This window comes from Chelmon rostratus, chromosome 21 (assembly GCF_017976325.1).
Source record: "Chelmon rostratus isolate fCheRos1 chromosome 21, fCheRos1.pri, whole genome shotgun sequence".
NCBI lineage: Eukaryota > Metazoa > Chordata > Actinopteri > Chaetodontiformes > Chaetodontidae > Chelmon > Chelmon rostratus.
The window spans coordinates 13,045,032-13,065,712 of NC_055678.1; the positions used below are offsets into that span (position 1 = coordinate 13,045,032).

Sequence of the window (20,681 nt, forward strand, 5' to 3'; positions counted from 1 at the left end):
CAGGGCTGCAGACCTCTCTCAAAGCAAAGATTGTGACTTGCCAAGCACAGGTGTAACTAATAACATTAATGATGGCTGCTTTCCATTAAGTGTTTCAGTGCCAGTGCTCTGTTCTGTGTGCTGGCTCATTTTCAGGGCTTACCGGGACAACTGAGTGGAAGAGAGTATCATTAATGTTATCAGGAACACCTGTGCTTCTTGCTATGACAAACCTGCAGAAACAAAAGTCTGTTAAAATTACTTTTATTCGGCTTCTGAGTAACTTTGTTTAATATTTTATTATTTTTATTATAGGGTCTCTAATTATGAGGACTTCTAAAATCACGAGGACACTGATGAGCCGGGCTGGCAAGAGTAAAGATAAGTCTGAGGAAACCTGTGCGGGTGAATCCATGCTAAGAGAGCTTTACACGCGCTCAGCCACAAGAGGGCGCCCTCTCTCCACTGAGAGCCAGGTGGAGGGGGGCGTGTGTAGGCGAGGGGGAGGGGGGGGTCCCGCTGGACAAGGTAAGCATCCCTCCTTGCGCCCAACAGCAGGGGCGCCCAACAGCAGGGGTGCCAAAAAATGAAGCGAGGAAAAAGCCGGAGGCTGACATTTTCTCCAGGGTGTCCGCCGCAGGGAACCCAGCGCTGAGAGCCCCGGGCTTTGAGCGCGCAGACCACTGAGGCTTGTCCCGCAGACAAAATCAGCAGACTGATCCAAGTGCAACAGCTCTAAAGGACCGAGGAGAGCTCCCCGCTTGAATCCCATTTGACAGCAAGTGAGTGTGTTGCCTGTTGTTAGCCTCGCTTTCTTTCATTCTGTCTTTAACGCAGTCCAATCTCTCCCAGTTGTAATTGGAGAGATAATCTACCGAGATTAGTGCCTGGCTGGCGGGGCTCCTTTATTTCACAGATATGCGTCAAAATCGGACCTCTGTGGAAAAATGCGTGAGCGTGGACAACATTGTCAGTGTGGAAACACACAGTATGTCTGCGCTGGAGACAGAGAGTTACAGCTGACAGCAGGATTGTTGAGCTTGTAGTTCCTGAATTTATGATTTTACAGTATTTTGTTCCAATTCCAGAAAACTCTGATGATTGAAATCTGAAGACTGCTGCGATTGTTTCAGTTTGTCTATTTGCTGGCAGGCTTTCTCAGATGTCTTAAATCTTAAAACTCAAGCATTTTAAAGTGAAAACACAGGAAAGCAAATGATAAAAGTGCGTCATTCCCAGAGAATTTCAGAGAGTTCATAGTAAATGTGAGTAAAAATAAAGATCAGGGAACAGTGGAAAAAATACAATTACAGGAGTATCTTGAGGATTCATTATAAAACTAATTTAGACTCAAGTTAAACCGGTGAAAAAGTTATTTTAAGGTCTGACGAGTGAGAAAATCGCCGAGAAGGAGAGAATTTCAAAAGAAGAATTGGGCTTAGACAAATAAAAGAATAGAGTAATTGGACAGGAGGCCAGAGGAGCAAAAGGAGTAAAACAATAAATACAGGCTGCGAGTTTCCTGGGAAAAAACGTGTCAAGTTCTGGGTACCTGCTGTAATTCTTCACCCGGGCCTACTGCGCACTAGCTCGCCATTTATCCTGGCTCGAGTTTGATTGAGTTTAATTGATTTTTAGCCAATTTTTGATGAAGCTGGCACGGGTTTTCCCTCTGGTGTTCAAACCCATTAATTGACAGTGTCTTATTCATTTTTTTCTGCCCCATTGCTTCACTGACATCGTTAATAGCATTGGCTGCAGGTGTGTTCTGGTGGAGGCGGCGCACGCGCTCACGCGCGAGAAGAGGATTGGGGTTAATGCTTATTATTTTAATTTATCCGCGGGCTTGAATGCATATTTATCTTTGTTTGAGATGAATTACTGGAATAAAGGTACAAAAGCGCAGCTCGGTCCCGGGCCGGGCCGATCGGAGCCGGGCCGGGCCGGGCCGGGCTGGGCCGTTCCCCCCAGAGGATGGTACAGTAAATACAGGAGGAATGTTGATCAGCTTACAGCGGAGCCGGGAGGTGCTCAGGATTTGATCGGCCGTGATGCTCGAATAACGACCCGCCGGTCGGCAGGCTGCACCTGCAACAACAGAGAGCAGCGCGCGGGCTGCGGGCTGTCGCCTGTACATGAACGGGAATTAGAAAGCGGATTGCGGCCGTCCTCGCGGTTCTGCTGGAATGGCTTTGACAAATGTAACATGTTGGTCTGTGCGCATTTACAGATGAGACAAGATGAATACTTCTGCTAGATGTGGTTGGCTAAGACAATTTAAAAACAGGCAAACAAAAAAAAAAAACAAACAAACAAAAAAAACCCACACATATTAATGCCTCCAAACAAAGTCACTACCTACGTTCTGTGACTGCTTTGTGTAGATGGATATCAATATTAATATAATTCACCTAGAAATTTAGATAACTTTTAATTCCAAAGTGACCTCTCCAGAGCGCTTTTACGCACACGCTCGCCTGACGGGCTGTATAAATTTGCGAGCACTCATCATGACAAACCACACTGAGCTGTTGCTCTTTAGCCTACACACTGAGAGAGGGGAATAAATCCGTATGAACGCGGTTAATGAGTTAATGTGCCGCTGTCGTTGCCGAGGGCGCATCGCCGCATTTTCTGTGCCAAAACGAACCCCCTTGTCTCTCCCCACACACACTCACACAGAGACCACGAGCCAACGCCGTAATATATTTAATTTGATGCTACTATTATTATGACATATTTAATAAAACCATCCAAACGTCAACATTTTTGGTGCCCTGGCGCACAGGCTAATAAATCCAGCATGCGTCAGACTATTATTAGGATTAATAAGTCCTAACATTCTGCATCTGCCTCTTGTTTCTGTGGGCCCCGGAGCCCCGCTAGGCCTTCTCTGTTTCAACAGGTTCAGCGTTGTGTTCTCATTACGACCTCCATATGGCTGCCTGTGAACACAGCGAGCCATGGGGCATTTAGAGCAGGCAGCGCAGTAAGAATTAGTCCGTAAAGCGGCGGAGGTATTTGTTGTAAAAATGAGACCAGTTGTGTTTGTTTGAGGGGGGGGGGGGGGGGAAATGAACCAAGTGGTAGTTTGGTCAGTTGTTTGTTTTCGTTCGCGCGTTATTTTGGCGACATAACTGAATTATACGCATCGCCAGATCACAGCTAAAATGAAACGTACGTTAACAAAACACGGAGCAGTGCTTATGGAATATCTAAAACTCTCTCTCTCTCTCTCTCGCTCTCTCTCTCTCTCTCTCTCTATCTCGCGCGCGCATACACGGCTGGGGAAATCTGGGTTTGATTTTAATGGGGAGTAGCCTAACCCGGGCTCGCTTTACAACCTATGGATGTACTGGACTGTTTTCAGTCGGTTTGAGCTCCGGGCGCGGATGGGTGCAGTAGTCCACTTCCTCTCGGCGTCCCCTCACTTTTGACTATGGTGCGCGCATTTCCCTTGCGCTTAAATATTTTGACGAGGCGAGTGCGAGAAACACGAGACACTTGAGCGTTTGGAGAGGACAGTTTCTGACGGAGGAGAACCTAAAGGCTAATTGGCGTGGATCTCAGGAGAGACGTCCGTCCTGGACTCAAAGACAGCAACGTTCACGGCTTGACACCGGGGTAAGTTTCGAACTTGCTGGTCACTGTGTCTGTCATTTCACATCCGGCGTGCTCGTGTTTTCGTGGAGAGCAGATTTCAATTTTACGCACCACCTATTCGCCATGAAAAGAAGCGAGTGACTCACACAGCTTGCTGTGACTGGCTGTCCATTACCTGCCATTTGTTTTCAATGAAGGCAATGACTGTCATTACTTTATTATAGGCTGAGATCGCGCGACCGTGCTGTAAGTAGGTGTTTGGGTCGCTGAATCAGCGGGGGGCGCTGAATGAGAGCTGCGGACACCGCAGACAGGTGTCATCGTCCTCGGTTTACAGCTGGCCCGTGGGTCACAGCAAAAAAACAGAAAAACAGCCAGCGCTGAGGTTTTAGTACGAGGTACAAGGGGTTGGCTATAAGGAGCCTCTGAGCTTTAATAGCGACTTGGAATCAGAGCCAAGCGCGGATGCCAAAGCAAGCAGCGCGCTTCTCGGTTCCCGTCTTCCTCGGCACTGCCCTCGCCAAGTCTCCCAATGCGTTTGTCGCTTCTAATATTTTCCTTTTCGCCTTGACGCCACCACGTGCATATTGAAAAACATTTGTGTGAAAAAAAAAATCATTACTGAAGCTGAATTCTGTCGAGCATCTCAGGTTTAAAGAGAAGCGTCAGGTAGCAAGCGGCGTCTCCTCTGCGCTTAATTGGGGATTAAAGTGATGATGAGCCTCATTTGACACTGAAGCTCATTGTGGCTGAGGTGTGACAGGAAACAACAGCCTGGACCATGGCGATGAGCTCCACCCTCACCCTCATCTGCTCCCCCGCTCACAAGCAGCAACAAGCCTGGAAGTGAAAGAGAGAGTCCCATACAGATTGCTTATCTTAACTGCTTCAATAGACCTAAAGTATGCCCCCATTGCTCACTGAAACAGTGTCAGCCACTTGACCTACTTCTCACTCTCACCACAACTGACTGGAACCAGTCCACGGTGAGGGCCTCTGAATCCACGCTGTTCACCGGGGTCAGAGAGAGCACACCAGTGTAAACTGGAGGGAGCGTTCGGGTCGACTGTGTGTGGTGGAGCGAGGTGCCGCTCGCCTGGAGCCAGGCCACCGTTTCCCCTGTTTTTGCAAATTAATCATCATTATTTAATTGCATCACACCCCGCTTCCATCAATAACAGTGTGAGGGAGGTAGAGCCAGGAGCAGCTGAAGGCACATGATGTGGAGGCTAATCCAAAGCAACATAGTGCAGATTTCACTCACTCACTATGTGTGTGTGTGTGTGCGCACACACTTGTATGTGGTATTTCTGACCCCAGAGAAAAGCGGCTGGATTGAGATGGAGATGGAGAAAGCTGCGGATCGTTTTCTCCTCCTTTGAAAAGCAGGATTCTTCAGAGCTCTTGGCTCCGTCCACCTGAGCGAGTAAAGTCAACACATCCAATATATTTTTCTTCTATGGCCTCAGCGGCGAATCTAGACGCTTCATCTCTCTTTTCTGTCAGTCGCTCCTTTCCTGTTCTTGCTGGGTGAAAGCGTCCATACGCTCCTCGAGCCACTCTTTTGTCATACTGGACAAATAGTCCGGAGCAGATTAAAAACTCTGCTCAGCTGTGATGCTGCTGGTGAATCTGTGAGTGAACTCAGAGATCAGAATGATCACCTTTCTTATTACAGCTGTACTACAGGAGGCACCGTCAGGCTCTGGCTCCTGATTCCAAGGCAAATATAACACATTATTCTCCATGTGGAATTTCACCTGTAGAAATGTTATGTTCTTTCCTTCCTGGATCATTTCCATCCCTGATGTGAATTTATATTTAGACCTGGAGATGAATGCAGTGTGATAAAGCACTCACATCACACATACGCACACATTCATTGTCTCACTTTGGAGGTGTGAATGACGTCCAAACGCTGTCTTACCGCTGATTTAAGTGGCCGTGTGTCTTCTCCCCCCGAGTGACAAATTGGGTGTGTGCTCACCTTTCCTGTTAAAATACCTGCCATCCGTCGGCGCAACACCCAGGATGCCTCTCTGTGTGAGGAGGATCCGGGGGCAAAGAGTCACATGCTTCATCCTGCCACTCCCTGCACCCCGCCAGGCCTGCATGTGTCAGCCACACATTTCCTCCAGATGCACAGGGATATGTGAGTGTGTGAGGTCCGCATGTGTGTCTTTGCCCACTTAGGACACATCAGTCTGCTTATCTTGGACACACAGCAGACGTCTTCTGTATTGGTGGCAGATCTCTCAGACGTGATGGCCTCATTTTGCCACTACATCTTTTTACTTGCTGATCATATGTTGAAGGGATTAACAACTGACCGCATGTGCGTTTGGCTCTCCTGCCGCCATGACGACCGTTTATGCTAGCTGCCTGCCTGGTTCTGCTCATCTCGAGGGTTATACAGCATGTGAGAGACAGACAGAGGGCAAAGCAACACACTTGAAATAGCAGGCTGCTGCCGTAAAGGTGGACCAGCTCTTTGCTAGGAGAGGGTCCTCCTGAGGAGAACGACAGTCCTGTCAGCAACTGCTCGTGTTCAAGTGACATTTTCAAGCTGAGGTGACGTTGTTATAGTGCAGCAGAGTCCATGTGGGCAGTGGGTCGGGGTGGATGGATGGGTCAGCTAAACATCGGACTTCAATACGTGCGACCGCTGTTCGTTTCCTGTTTTAAACCAGCAGTCAACATTGTTTCTTTAAAGCATGACAATCGTTCAACAACCCAAACCACAATGTTTCCATAACCTTAACAAACTACTTATTTTTATCCAAGCCATGATTTTTCCCTAAACCTACTCACGTCGTTTTTGTCCAGAGCCCCTGAAAAGGTCTCGGTGGGAACGTTCTGTTCTGCGGTTCTTTTGCGTTACCTTTGTGTTGTGATCAGCAGGAAGATGCTGAGCTGTGTTATGATGAATGTATCGGGCCTGCAGTGGACCGCCGCAGCCAGGCACAGCAGCTCCAGCTGTGGTCGTTCAGATGTGTCATTTTAAGAAAGCTCGGACAAGTGACTTGTGTGGCATTTCTCATTTGCTCTGGACGATTTGAAAGTCGTTTTATCACCGGTCGAACCGGAACACAGACATTTCACGTCTTTCCTCTTTTTACTGGAAGAAGGCCGACCTCTGACCTTTGCGCGAAGGTCGCCCGATGCGCGCTGACACTGCCGTCGAGGAAGAATGAGCGGAGGTGGCGATAGGAAGGAGAGGAACAAGGGAAGAGGGGAAAGGGAGTTGTCTGATGAGTCACATGCTTTGGCGTCCTTTACAGTGTGTCTTCATGTGTGAGTGTGGGCACATACTTCGAATAAGCACTACTGTAGCGCATGTGTTTGTCCGTCAACAACGTGTGTGTTTTAAGTGCAATGTACGCAACCGTGTGACTATTCCAAGCACTTAATAAAATGATTTGTGGTTTTTTTTCCCCCTGTGAGTTCAAAGCGGGTCCTTGCTTTCGGCTGTGGGGTAGAGGTTGCTCTTGTGCAATGGAAAAAAAGAGACTGTTTTCCTGTTAGGGGGGCTTTTTGGGAAAACCGCGGCTCTGCCTACCGCAGCCAGCCTTCAAAGGGCTTTGAAAGAGCGCTCACCTCTCCTCTCCTTAAACCCTTCCATCCCTCCAAACGAGCTACTTCCTCTCGTGTCCAGGAACACCTCACCTGCCTCTCCCCGACCACCAGCGTCCAACCGCACGGCTGCAAAGCTGCGGTCAGGGTTACGCTCAGGTCCATGGGAAATGTTCAATCAAGGAGTCCACCCACGCACACTCACAACAATGCACTCTGGGAACTTTAACCTCTCAGCATTTTTGGATGTCTTTATCGTCTCTTGTAACACCGCCGCACGGCCTTCATTCAGGGACAACCTTTGAGAGCGTGTGGCTCTGCCCGCCATCGCAGGGCCGGGGGTGTCGTCCCCCTCTCAGGCGCATCTTGACAGCACATGTCCGGGAAATATTTCTTGTATTTGAAAGCAGATCACAGTTTGACAGAGGAGGCTGTAAATTTTTTGAACTCTTGTCCCTTCACTCCCAAGTCTATCGCTCCGTCAGTTCAAAATCCAACACAGAGGACAACTTTTTTCCTCCCTCACTCTCGAGTACGCAGCTACAGCTTTAATATATGAGGCCTTTTGTGACCCTCTTAATACTTAGTAGTTACTTGTGATGCCAAAATATTGTTTATTAATTCTCAGATGTGATTGAAATCAAATGGAATCTGTGTTTTATAGAGCACAAACCCTGCAGCTGCTACTGATATTTAAGTCGTCTATCTATCTACATTTTTTATGTTAAAGCCTGGAAAAAACATACATATGAATCTGAAAATCAGACAAAAAGAAAACATTTGAAGTTCAGTCGCCTCGTAGTTGAACTGTTGTGTTTTTAATTTACTTTAGAGGAAATCTGGCTCAAAGTCAGCATCGCATTTGCACTTAGTCTCCATTTTTCTTTTCACGTGGTTTTATTGCTGAAACAAACAAGTTCCTATAAACCTCAGTTAACAGTTTCTCGTTGCAGCAGGGAACAGAACAGTGTTCGGATATGTTGGGACATAAAATCCATGTAGAAATGAAAGAAAGAGCCCCCCTTTTTTCTAAATATCTGTATTTTTCCTGTCTTGTTTCTCACAAATTAACCCTGTTTTACCCTGAGTCTAGTGAGTCACCAATGCCCAGAACTTTCTGCCTGCTCATGTCCTTTCCCCTCCCTACGCTGACCTCACAGAACACTTCATTAACAGAAAAATACACAACAACTTGTCCTATCAGCATTTTTCTCCTGCTTTTCTTCTGGAGTGGATCTGTGCGCAATCACAGAGAGCAGTAGCTTAGCACAACTTCCTGTCTGTGAATCTGTGAGAACGAGCCTGACCTCATATTCCACCTCGCGCTGCCTGTCTTCTCTCCTCCTGTTCGGTTCTGGATTAGGTTCTGTTGATTTAAAGAACCGCTGTCGGACTCGGGGCCAGCACTGTGGGCTGGGCCACAGAAGCTGCTGCATTCCTCTGCTGGGCGTTCTGTCTTTCTCCCTGCAGTGTCTCTTTCTGCCAGATGCAGAGATGGAAAGGCAGAGCTTATTTTACGATAGTTTTACGATACTTTTTTTTTTCTACTCCTGCTTTGTCTCCAGCTTCACAAGCACTCGAGAGCCTGAGATGTATAATCCGATCGTTATCCCAGTAACAGATAGCGACTAGCTCCAGTATGGCCACAAGTTCAGGTGCAGCAGTTTACTTTTGATTAATGGCGAGGTGATAGTGAACAGCTCTGAAAGTTGGAATTAGAGTGAAGCAAAAAGAAAAAAAGCCCTGTGGAAATTTTGCAGATTAAACCTTCCAGACACGCACACACACACACACACACACACAAACACAGCCTCTGAGCAGACATAAGCGGGCTTTAAAAATTTGTCAGTGATCCCCCTGCTAATGACGCTCTCAGCTGTGAGAGTTGACCCCCTCCTGCCCTCAGCCCTCCCTGCTCCTCCTCCCCTCCTCCGCAACCCCTAATGAATGCCAGCGAGGAACTCAGAGTACCCTACACCGACACCCACACAAACACATGCACATACGCACGCACACTTGCACAAACAGCAGGATCGTCGTCACCACTGCAGACGCGGCTATCATCAAGTGGAATTCAGGCCAATAATATCTGACCCCTGTTACCTGAGGCCTGCCAGTCATGTTGATTCATCTGGACAGGTTTATTTACCTCTTAAATTAGGGTGTGTGTGTGTGTGTGTGTGTGTGTGTGTGTGTGTGTGTGTGTATGAGAGAGAGAGAGAGCATACAGATGGTAAGGATCTGATGATGCTGAAGCAATTAGTCAATTAATCGCTGAGTCCATTGGCAGAAAATGTATCCCCAAAACTTTAAAATCTAAAACTCATCAAAACTATGATCAATTGTTTAAAATCTGCAGGTTCCACTTTTTCACATATGAGAATTTGCTGCATTTCTCTGTTTTATGTCGATGTAAATGTCATGAAAATCCATCATCTTAGGCATTGCGATCACCTTTTTTTCACACCTCTTTCACACATCTTAAGTAAAAGATTTTAAAACATAGCAGATCAATCACTAATGAAACTAATCGCGGACGTGATGTCGTGTTATTCAGGTGAACGGCATCAGCAGCCACACAGCATGTGCGCTCTGTGCACAGGGGGATTTCTGACTTTGTTGCCGCGCTCACTGTTCTTTTATATTCATACAATGCATCTGTCCATAATGATAATGAGAATAGAGGTGGCCCTGTTGTTAGCCAATTAAAAAGTCCTCCATGGTTCTGGGCAGCCACTAATAACCCCACCAGGGATTACTGTACAGCAGGCTGGAGGGACAGCAGGGCACCAGTTCGGCTCTCAGCTTGCTGTCATCCGAGAGGAGCGACCCCGAAGACCTCCATTCACTCCCAGTCTTAGTGGGGCCACCACGCCAACTCTCGAGCAGCGTGAAAAGCTCCCACTTGGGATACAAAGTGGCTCAGCTGTCCCTCTCCTATCTTCACCTCCCACGGCGCCCTCCTCTACTCCCAAGCCAAATAAAGCCTCTCAGCGACTTCTGTTTTCCTAATCTGTGAACTCTGACAGAGACGCCCACGCTTGAAAGAGAGACAACTCAACATGGGATGATCTCCCGGTGACAGGGAGAAGCTGAAAAAACGGAGCTGAAACCCCCGGACCACCCTGTCATCTTCCTGTTTCTCTGCCTCTGCCTGTCTTTCTCTCTCGGTCGCTCCCTCTGGTCCTCACCCGCTTCTTTTTAATCTAATTTCCCTTCCTTTTGCCCTCCGTCATCTACCTTCTTCTAATTGGGCTGTCACTGTTTGATTAAAACCATTGAATCCGTTCCAATAGCCAAATGGCCTGAGTCGTCTTTGTGGTGATGCACAACTTTTAATGCAGGGGGGCTCCCGCTCTAAAAGCCCCGTATTTTTTCATCTACTCACACACTGTGCCTATAATACTAATGGGCAAATTATTTAACACCGCAGTAGTTTAGCCGCTGGGGATTGTAGCACGTCGGCCCGAGTGCATTTTCCTTGCCATTAATCCACAGAGGAATGTTGCGCTGATGAATTGGCTGTGCACTTTGTATTAGACACTGCACTCCAAGCAGCCATTCACTTGGAAATGGCTCAGCTGCCACAGGAACAGGTCCAACTTTAAAGGCGTAATCTGTGATCGGGTAGCTAGCACCAAAATCAAAACCTGGCAGCTGATCACACTCTGAGGTTGACAGGTCTTTGAACGCATGGATTAATGCTACATTTATGAGAGGAAAAGCTTGCTCATTTGCTTTCACGCTGAGAGTCGGATGGGAATATCTACGCGGCTATCGTGTCCGTACGCTAAATCTGAAGCTACAGCCAGAAGCGTTTCTGCGTGGCATTCACTGTCTTCTTCAAACAGACACAGACGTGGGCCTGAAGCTGTTGCTACTTCAACCACATTTAATGAAAGACAATGTCTGCCCCTACTGAGGGGAGCTCGCGGCTTGTTAAACACGCTGTCAATGCTGAAAGCAGAGAATTTTCCTGCTGAAACAGATTCTTAGTGTTTCAAAGGTCAACCAGCTCCACCACTGCGCTGACATCCCGGCAAAGCTCGCAGATCCAGAGAGATTTTGTGGACAATTTGCAGTTTTTCTAGCAATATAGAATGAGTCTTATGTTGACTTATAAAGCATATGTTTTTAATAAAGATCAGCTCTTGTGCCAGAGCACGGTGTTGTTGGACTGTCTCAGGGAAACATTAACACTTGCTGCAAGGCTAGCATCTCTTTCAGAGGGCGTATGGAGTGGAATTAAACAGCCTTGTCACTGTTCTCTCTCTGTTTAACCTACACGCTCATCTGCCAGACGCGCCTGACAGCACCAGAGCCTGGAAGAATCTCCCAGCAGGCCCGGCGGCACGCAGGCCGCACCATATTTAGTCATCCAAAAGTCCAGACACAGACCAATGCAGTCCTCCACCTTAATCTGTCTCCCCCTCTGTTTCTCTCTCCATCTCTCCCTCTCTCATCCTTTATGTCCTTCCTCCACCCCCCCATCTCTGTCACTTTCCCCTCTCTCCTACTGCTTCCATTCATATCTGTCCTCGCTCGCCCTCCCTCGAGTCATTTCTGCTTTATCACTGTCGCGCCCCTCGCTGTTTCTCTCCCCCTCGTGCGTCCCTCTTTTCCTTCTTAACTACTGAACTCCTCTTTCCTTGTGCCTGTTTGTCCTCTTTTCTTGTCTCTGAAGCCTGTCAAGTATTTTCCAACCTGGTTTTCATTAAAAAAAAAAAACTTTTCTAACTTCCTCTCACTCCCTGAACAACTTGCCCATCAGATTCTGAGTTTAAATAATTCCCTCTCCATCTTCCATCTTTTTCCCCCTCACCTGACATAAATTCTACTCCTCCTTCCTCCTCCTTCCCACCCCCCCACCGCCTCTCTCTCTCAGAGCCTCCCCACTGTCTCTCTTCTCGGATGAGCATGCTGCTGATAGAAGCTGGGTCTGGATGCTAATGAGTTGCTAATTCTATCAGCCGTCTCTCCATGCCCTCCCCAGTGGGTGTCGGGCCTGCCAGCTCTACCACGGCCAGCCTTTTGATGGAGTGCCTTGGCTGATGAACTCCCGCCTGCGTGCCCACTTTAACCTCCCCGTCCTCAGACACTCGTCATTGATCAATGTCCCTATCTGTCCTGGCGAGGCCCACTCGTACTCAAATCATTTATGAGCAGGCCCATCGCCTGCAATCCATTTTTCATGCATTCAATATTGTAATAGCAGAGGATTTTTATTTTGAATAATGTTTTCATGCTCAGGTCTTCAAACTTCTTGGAGCGGCAACATCAGAGCCCAGCATGTCGGGGAAATATATCTCTTTATCCCAAGTGTAGTTGGAAATATAGCAGAAAAGAAGTCTGAAAAGACATTTGAAATTAAATATAGTTATGTATCAGTTTCTAGGATTGATATAAGAAGCAGTTTTACTTCCACTTTGTGACATTTTCTTCCTCACTGTCTTTCCGCTGTGTATGATTCCCTCACACTATTTTCCTCTAACACCCAATCTGCGCTTGAGAAGAGGCCAAATGGCAGGATTTAAGCACTTGAGCACAGACGAGTGGTCCTATTTACCAGGCCAGTGGGCTCTCTTTTTGAGGACTGCTAGCTTTGGACCCCTCACATAAGAAAAGAACGAAACTTTTGTTTTTCCGACTCCCCTTAAATCCGTCTGTCTGCCTTCCCCGCTTGACTGAAGTGGATACAGAGGCGACCTTTTGTTCTACCGAGATGAAGAGGGATGCTGTAGTATAAGGGGGGAGACCGAGGGTGAGAGGAGGTGGGTGTGATTCATTGTAATTTAATAAATACCTCGCGCAGAGGGTTGGGGTGCCTTCTCAACCCCTCAGCTGTCTGTTTTGAAATGGGGGTCTTCTAGGTTTGACACCCAGGGAAGTAAAAAGGGGATTAGGGAAGGAAAGCCTCAGGCCATATACATCTCTTTCTGTCTTTCTCTTTCGCCCGAAGCTTTCTCTCCCCGCGCCCCTCAATCTTTCACCCTTTGGGACCGAGAGGCCCCCTTCTCTAGCTGTGAGCGTATGAATGATGTCATCCAGGTACCGATCTTTAGCAGAGAGATTTAGCAAGGCTTGAATGGACTCTCATAGCCTCACTTCTCCTAATGGGGAGTATAATCCTCAAATGGCTATCACTTTTGGTGAATTTTCTGGCTCAGCGAATGAACATAATGCTGCCTTCTCTTGGATCAGCACGGTTTAACAATGGCGTTGCAACGCTTGATTTCCTGTCAAATTCCTGCAAGAATCAGTCCGAGCTCAAAGGTAGAGCCATGTCCATGTGTATAATATAGTTGACTTTTTTTTTTTCAGGGCACCCTCTTAAAGCAGAGGTTTCACCAGGGTCACATGCGGTCCACTGCTTTGCGGCATCACCAGGGATTATAGGGTAACTTCTGCCATGCTGCTCAAGCATGACCAGAAGGCTTGGCCAGTGTTGACCTGAATGGAAGTACTGAATGAGAAGCCAGCATTGAAATTCAGGATGCAGTCACATGCAGCCACTAATGTCTCTCTTTAAATGGTCACATCCTTTCTCTTGGGCCCCCCGTCTGACTGTCTTATCCTTTGACAGGCTTTTAGCCAATGAAAACATTCGCTTGTAATTGTACAGTACAAAAGATCCAATTTAATTTCCTTTATAAGAGCAAATATAAATTGGTTTTGACGACACACAAACGTTTTTTTATACAGTAGAATCCAATCAGCGTCGCTTTCTATTTCATATCCTATTATGGTAAAAATATGTCCATGACACTGACCTTTCTGTTTGTTTCTCTCTCTTCCAGGAAGGACTCTGGTCAGCCTGAAGTGAAGGGTCACTGAGCTCAGACACACTCCTTCCATTGACTCACAACTATACACACAAAGGGGGAAAGTCACACACGCGCGCAGGCACGTCTGCTCAACGCCACATATACATTCACATTTACCCACACAGACTGCCGGGTGCACACACATAGACTCGCCCGTGCACAAACACAGACACACATTCACACACAGGCCCTCTGAGCAGGATGAGGGAACCCTGGAGGTGCCTGTTGGGCCTGTGCCTCCTGGCGTGCTCAGCCTCCACCCACAGTGCCGCCAATCCCTTCGTAGGGCAGCAGACCCCTCCAGACCCTTGCTACGATGACACCGGCGCAGCCCGCCGCTGCATCCCCGAGTTCATCAACGCCGCCTTTGGCAAGGAGGTGACAGTGTCCAGCGTCTGCGGCCGGCCTCCGTCCCGCTCCTGCAGCGTGGTGGAGCGGGGCGATGACCGACCATCTGTGCGCACGTGCCAAATCTGCGATGCAGCTGACCCTCGCCGCGCCCACCCTGCCTCCTACCTCACTGACCTCAACTCGGCCCACAACCTCACCTGCTGGCAGTCGGAGAATCTGAACACCTCACCGCACAATGTGACTCTCACCCTTTCGTTAGGTAAAAAGTTTGAGATCACCTATGTCAGCCTGCAGTTCTGTTCACCTCGACCTGAGTCCCTGGCCATATACAAGAGCATGGACTACGGCAAGACCTGGATGCCTTACCAGTTCTACTCCTCACAGTGCCGGCGTATGTACAATCGGCCCAACAAAGCAACCATTACCAAGCAGAACGAACAGGAGGCTCTGTGCACAGATGGCCACACTGACCTCTACCCGCTCTCTGGAGGACTCATCGCTTTCAGCACTCTGGATGGACGGCCCTCTGGCAAAGACTTTGACAACAGCCCGGTCCTCCAAGACTGGGTGACCGTCACCGATATCCGCGTGGTCTTCAGCCGGCCCCAGCTACCCCGGGAGCTGGGACTGGGCGCGGGGAGCAACAGCGGAGGGAGGGACGATGACCCCACGGCAGTGACATCGACACTGCCAACTTATTTCTATGCAGTGGGAGACTTCCAGGTGGGCGGGAGGTGTAAATGCAACGGACACGGCTCACGCTGTCTGAAAGACAAGGAAGGCAAACTGGTGTGTGACTGCAAGCACAACACAGAGGGACCTGAATGTGACCGCTGCAAGCCCTTTCACTATGACCGGCCGTGGCAGAGGGCCAACGCCCGCGAGGCCAACGAGTGCCTGCGTAAGTCCCTCCCTCTATCTGTCATTCTGTATGTGCTTTTATGTTGGTTATAATGTAATGTGTTGAAACCATGTCTTTCATCAGCTCTCTTCCTTGCTCCACTCCTCTCCCCTGTCTATGCATCAGGGAGGTTTTATTTCTCCAAGACAATCTCCTCAATGCATCTCAGAATTCCTAATGAGGAAATGGGGATTTGGACAGAGGATTGAACAGTGTTGCACGCACCATATGTAGGCCCCATGTCCAATACAAATACCCCATCCATAGACCAAGGAGTGTATGAAAATTAAGCAATATTTGAAAATCTGGGTTGTTTATTTCTTTGTTGGATAGAGTCTCTACCTTTTCACCACCCATTTTCTGGATATAAAGATGGCAAAGTAAAAATCAGGCCAACAAATTGAATTTATACACATCCGTCCACACGGGGAAAGAGTGAGGGAGGTGACCTGTGTTTGACTGTCGCAGGGCTAATTAAGAATGATGCCAGAACATACCGGATGGGTTTGTGTTTACACAGGTGAGGAGTTCTGGTAGCACATTGTGGTTGAGCTCGCAACTTTGGCAACGTCTCTGAAAGCACAGGCCCATCCTTTCCTTGCGTTTCCCATCAGCCCTCTATATTTACTGTTCCTCTACAGGCGAACAGGCCTACTTTCAACAAAACCATGTTTTCTGGACTTGTCTACGAAAATACGCTTTTTCACAAGCAAGTCTAAACAGTGGATGACAACAGCTCGAGTCACTGGCACACCGCTACAGCTAAGTCATCCAAGAATGTTATTTGGCAGTGTTTGCTTTTACCTCAAGACATGCTCTGCAAAAGTCATCCAGACATGAAAGCTTGCCAGTAAAATTGTTGCAGTTTCAGTGACAATTTCAGCTCATGTAAATGGATTATCTTTGTATTGGATTTGCCTTTTGTATGATAACAGGTTTTCGATACTGATATTAAGAACATACACTCATTTCACGGCTGTAGAACAGTTTTAGACACATGCCATGTTAGCCATGTGTTTTTAGCAGGGATTTGTTCTCTAATGTGTGGATGTTTCTTCGGTGGCACAGCATTTCTCTGTTAGTATAAATAGACATAGGTGGAACTTAATTCAGGTCAATTTTGCTTGTCATAAAAATTTGTTAGCGCAGGAAAATAAAACCATATTAGAAACCGCTGTCCCCGTTTTCACCTCTCCCCATAATGAAATAAAATTACAGCCAGAGAGAAAAAAAAAAACCAGGAGCAGCACATTGAAAAGCTGTGTATATTTTTCTAACATGTTATAATTGCCCAGTGTGCTGGCCTGAGATCATATTTAGCATTGAACAGTGCCAGATCTGTTTAAAGGGGACAGAGAGTGACAGAGCCAGAGGAGCAAGGCCATTTTAGCATTAGCCCGGCCAGCGAATCCAGCCTTCTCTCACTCTGTACACTGAAACGCCAGCACGGCCTAACTTTGGCTTCTCGTCTGTCCTTGACACCCTCGCTCACTCAGCTCACAGATACAGGCACACACACTCACACACACGGTATACACCTAGCCCCTTCTACAACAATATCCTGTTAATCGCTCACAGTTTTGCACACGCCCTCTTTTTCAAATGTCCCGTGGCTGTTTCCGAAATGTTACGCCCGCTTCCCGCAGATCTCTCCTCAGCGGGATTGATATGTCACTTCTATCCACGATTTCTGGACTAAACAGCCCGGCTGCGCTGGCCAACTCTGATGACCTAATCCCAGTGTTGATACAGGGCAGTTAAAGCCTATTGCAAGTTGCACGCTATACCTGATCACACATCCGGACACGCCAAAAAAGTCAGCCCCAGATGTCCCCAATTTCATGTTCCAAAAGTCTCTTTACAGCTTATTCCGGTGGAAATGGTTCCAAAATGTCCTCAGAGTAGCAAGAGAGCGTTTAAAAAGCCCCTCCAGTGTATATTAAAGCCCCATTCTTAAAATGCACCCACCCCTTGTCGACTTCTCTGCTTGCTTTTCTTCCTGACATGGTGCACAAATGGCGGCGGGCTGCAGCGCGAGCCCTGAGGCGCACCGCTGTGGCAGCAAGGTGCAAGTATTTAGGCTGGGCAACTGTGTGAGAGTGGCAAGTTCCAGAGCCAAGGGGTCCCTTAGGTGTCACCAGAGCCTTCATGAGGCCCTGTGGGTGTTTGGGTTGGAGGTAGGGTCTGAGGGGGCCGGGCTGAGGTCATGATCCTTTGTGGGGTGGTGACAAGGTTAAGTTGACGGGGAGATGGTTTGTGGGTAATGAGGAATTCGGAGCGGGCAGATGTAGAGCCAAGTCAATAGCGGTTCCAGACCCCTCCTCCGAGTCTGTCAGTCCTTGAGAAATGATTTGCCTGGTAGCCGATTTCAGCACTTTAAGACTTTAAGATGTTGCAAGGTTTTGCTCTCGCTCTTTGCAGTCTGGACTTACATCTTTACCCTGCATGACAACAACATTGTCTCCAATAGGCCGGTTTGATTGTTCGCTTGTCTTACTGAATGTTTGACATGCAGAGATTACTGTCTGAGCTCTTGGCAAGCTCACGTACTGTCTCCAGACGCAAGCCATGCACACACACACACACACACCCATCTGCTGCCTCCCCCACCATGAATCCTGCCTCAAGACGTTGGTTTACAAATCCCTGCTCTAGTAGTCAGAGAGGGCAGCCTTGTAAAGGAGCGTGTCTGTTTGTATTGAGGGAGACACGATGGAAAAAGCTGTGATTTATCTGCCTGGAGCTCGAGCCACAGGACAGAATGAGGAAACAGATGGATAAGAGCTATTTGGTTTCGGGTTGTGATGGAGTATTGGCTTTTCTGCTGGCGTGGTCGATGCCATAATGTAAATACTTTATGTTGACTTAAAAATGTGAGACGGTGTATCATGCCATAATAGAGTCTGCCAAAGTCACCGTGTAAGATGAAGAGGCCTCTTCTGGAGTCAACGACGATGTGACATCCTGAGTAGATGATAATTTATGGCGGTGTAGGAGCGCTCTGCTCTTGGCCCTGTCTGCAGCCATCTTGGCCCTGCTTGGCTGCGGCACCGAGCCGTTCGATCCCCCAGCCCTTGCTTTCCCTCATTTGGGGCTCAGCCCGCAGGAAGTCCACAGCGCTGCTCTGGGGCGCTACGAGCCCGTGGCCGGACACCATCCATCCCTAAAGGACCGGCCAAGCCAGGTCCGCTCACGGTGCCGTGCCAGGCCTCCTGGTATGCATTCATAGCATTAAATACAGAGGTCACACGAAGGCTGTTGGAGCTGCCATTTGGGCTGATTTGCCAGAAATGCAGGTGAGCTGCGGTTAGCAGCAGAGCTGGGTGTTCCTGCTCCGCTGCAGTGTTTGGGTGTGGTGTTGAATATTTTAATAGTAAATTCTGACATATCGAGTCCAGTATGGTAGTCTGTTTTTCGAACAAGAAAGAGGAGTTTCCTCGGAAACATTCACTGTAGACTCTCAACATACACGAGTCCATGTCATCACCTGAAGGAAATTCCCACAAAGCAGTCATTACCCCAAAAAAAGTTATTACCTGTTATATAATAGATGTTATTAGATCATGTCTGCTGCACTAATGAATAAGCGGTTGCATTTGAATTAGAATTTAACAGCGGAAGAAGGAGATGCAGAGCAGACAGATATTGAAGTTGCAAGCCTTGTCACAAGCCCGCTCAAACTTTTGGTGGGGGCTTGTGGTTTCTGGTGGGCTCAGCCTCTGTTTTTTGGAAACTATTAGCTGGAATTAGGGGGAATTTGACAGATGGGTTTCTTAGGAAAAGCAATGTGATCCAGCAGAGGTGTGTGTGTGTAATGTGTGTGTCAGGGGAAGAGGCCAGCCAGGAACACATGCTCAGGAACAGGGCTCAGAATAAGCCCTCAGATCTGTACAGAGCTGTGGAAACTCTGAAGACCACAGAAGCACAATTTCACTCCTCTCTCTCCTGGTTTCCCTCACCGACGAAGGGGCAGATGGTTATTTGATGCTGATTAGAATTTCAAAACAGGCCTCCATCCTTTCACACCATTTCCCTCCCCTCCACTTCTCCTAGCAAGGGCAAGCAGAGGTCAGGCCCACGTTCCAGTCGTAGAGCAGATTCATCAAGACACTTTTTAGGCCTGGCGATTGAGAATGAGCTCATTCTTAAACACATGAAAGAGAGACTTTCATGAAACCGTGGCACAGTTTGTGAGTTTGCATGATTTAAATTGCAGGAGCATTTTAGCATTTCTTAGTCGTAGCATGGAGAGGAGCAGGATTTGTGTGCTTTCTTGGGTAGAACAAAGTTAACCTCGTTAGGTTGCTTTGAGTTTCCACGTTGAACCACCAGAATCCTGCTTTGCAGCACACAGCGGATTGTCCTCCATGGCCGGCTGAAATTTTGCTCTCTGGCCCTAGAGGGCAACATGATATGAAGTTCAAGGTGCCAAATATAGACGGGAAAGGTGAAAAAAGCCAGAGCTGCCGTGATATTACTGCATGTATGTGCCATGTTCCTACTTTCGCTAATTGACTTAAAGACCCTCCAACCCCTCCCGCCTCCGCCGCCTGTCGCTGGAGGCTAACAGGCAACCGACACTTCAATTACTTACAGCGCGACACACAAATGAGCAGGAGATGTTGGTGTGTGTGTGTGTGTGTGTGTGTGTGTTGGAGGGTGGGGGCGCGCACAGTGAAAGAAAGTGATTTTGAAAAAGGAACCTCCTGCGCTTTGAAATAATTACACAGCCAAGGAATGTTGTTCTAAAATCAACAGCTCTATGAAACGATGCCTCTGGGGTGGTTAGCGTGAGACGCAGCGGCTATGGCACAGCGAGGCCAACAAACATGTGACTTTTTGTTTTGGTGTGCGTGCTTTAAAGGCTGAAAGCAGGAGTAACTTCCTTTATCTGGCTGAGGCAAGAGGGTCCGGTCAGCTTGATTGGTCTCTACTCTTCTGGCTCTTTGCTTTTATTCCTTCTGTCAGTATTGCAACTTTGGTCCTGGGCCAACCCACAAAAGACTGATGCTTTTCTCGTTCTATGAAGCCACCAGTAAAGGCTCTCTGGCAAGCACGGAAGATGGTGAAACAAATGTTAAGGACAGCAAAGTGTCAAATAACAGCATTAATGTCAGCTGGGTTAAAACGCTGAATCCTTAGGAAACGCTCTGCAGCTGCCGAGGCCAAGCGCGCATGTGTGTGTGCGCGCGTGTGTGGACACATCTCCTTGCATTTGTGCGAGAGCCACATCTAATCTAGTAGTGCGATGTAGCGTTTCATCCCTGTGCCAAAGCAAACTGGTGGAGCTGCAGCGTGCCCACCCTCCTCTCCCAGGCCTGCGTCAACTCTCCCCCACAGATGGTAGCAATCACCTCCCGGTGCCCGTCACCGCCGCCACTCTCTTCCTCTCTATCCTTGTGTAACTGACTCTTGTCAAAGATTAACTCTCTGCCTGGACATTTTCCTGT

The 20,681-nt window shown here is 48.1% G+C and overlaps 1 protein-coding gene across 1 annotated transcript in view; it reads left to right on the top strand.

Moving 5' to 3' along the window:
- Window positions 1-3,522: 3,522 nt before the first annotated feature.
- The window catches only part of ntn2 (netrin 2), a 41,621-nt gene continuing 24,462 nt past the window's right edge, over window positions 3,523-20,681 (top strand). The window contains exons 1-2 of the mRNA XM_041962585.1: window positions 3,523-3,603; window positions 13,953-15,231. Coding sequence (XP_041818519.1) covers window positions 14,181-15,231 — 1,051 coding nt within the window. The 5' untranslated portion in view covers window positions 3,523-3,603; window positions 13,953-14,180. The remainder of the gene's footprint in view (window positions 3,604-13,952; window positions 15,232-20,681) is intronic.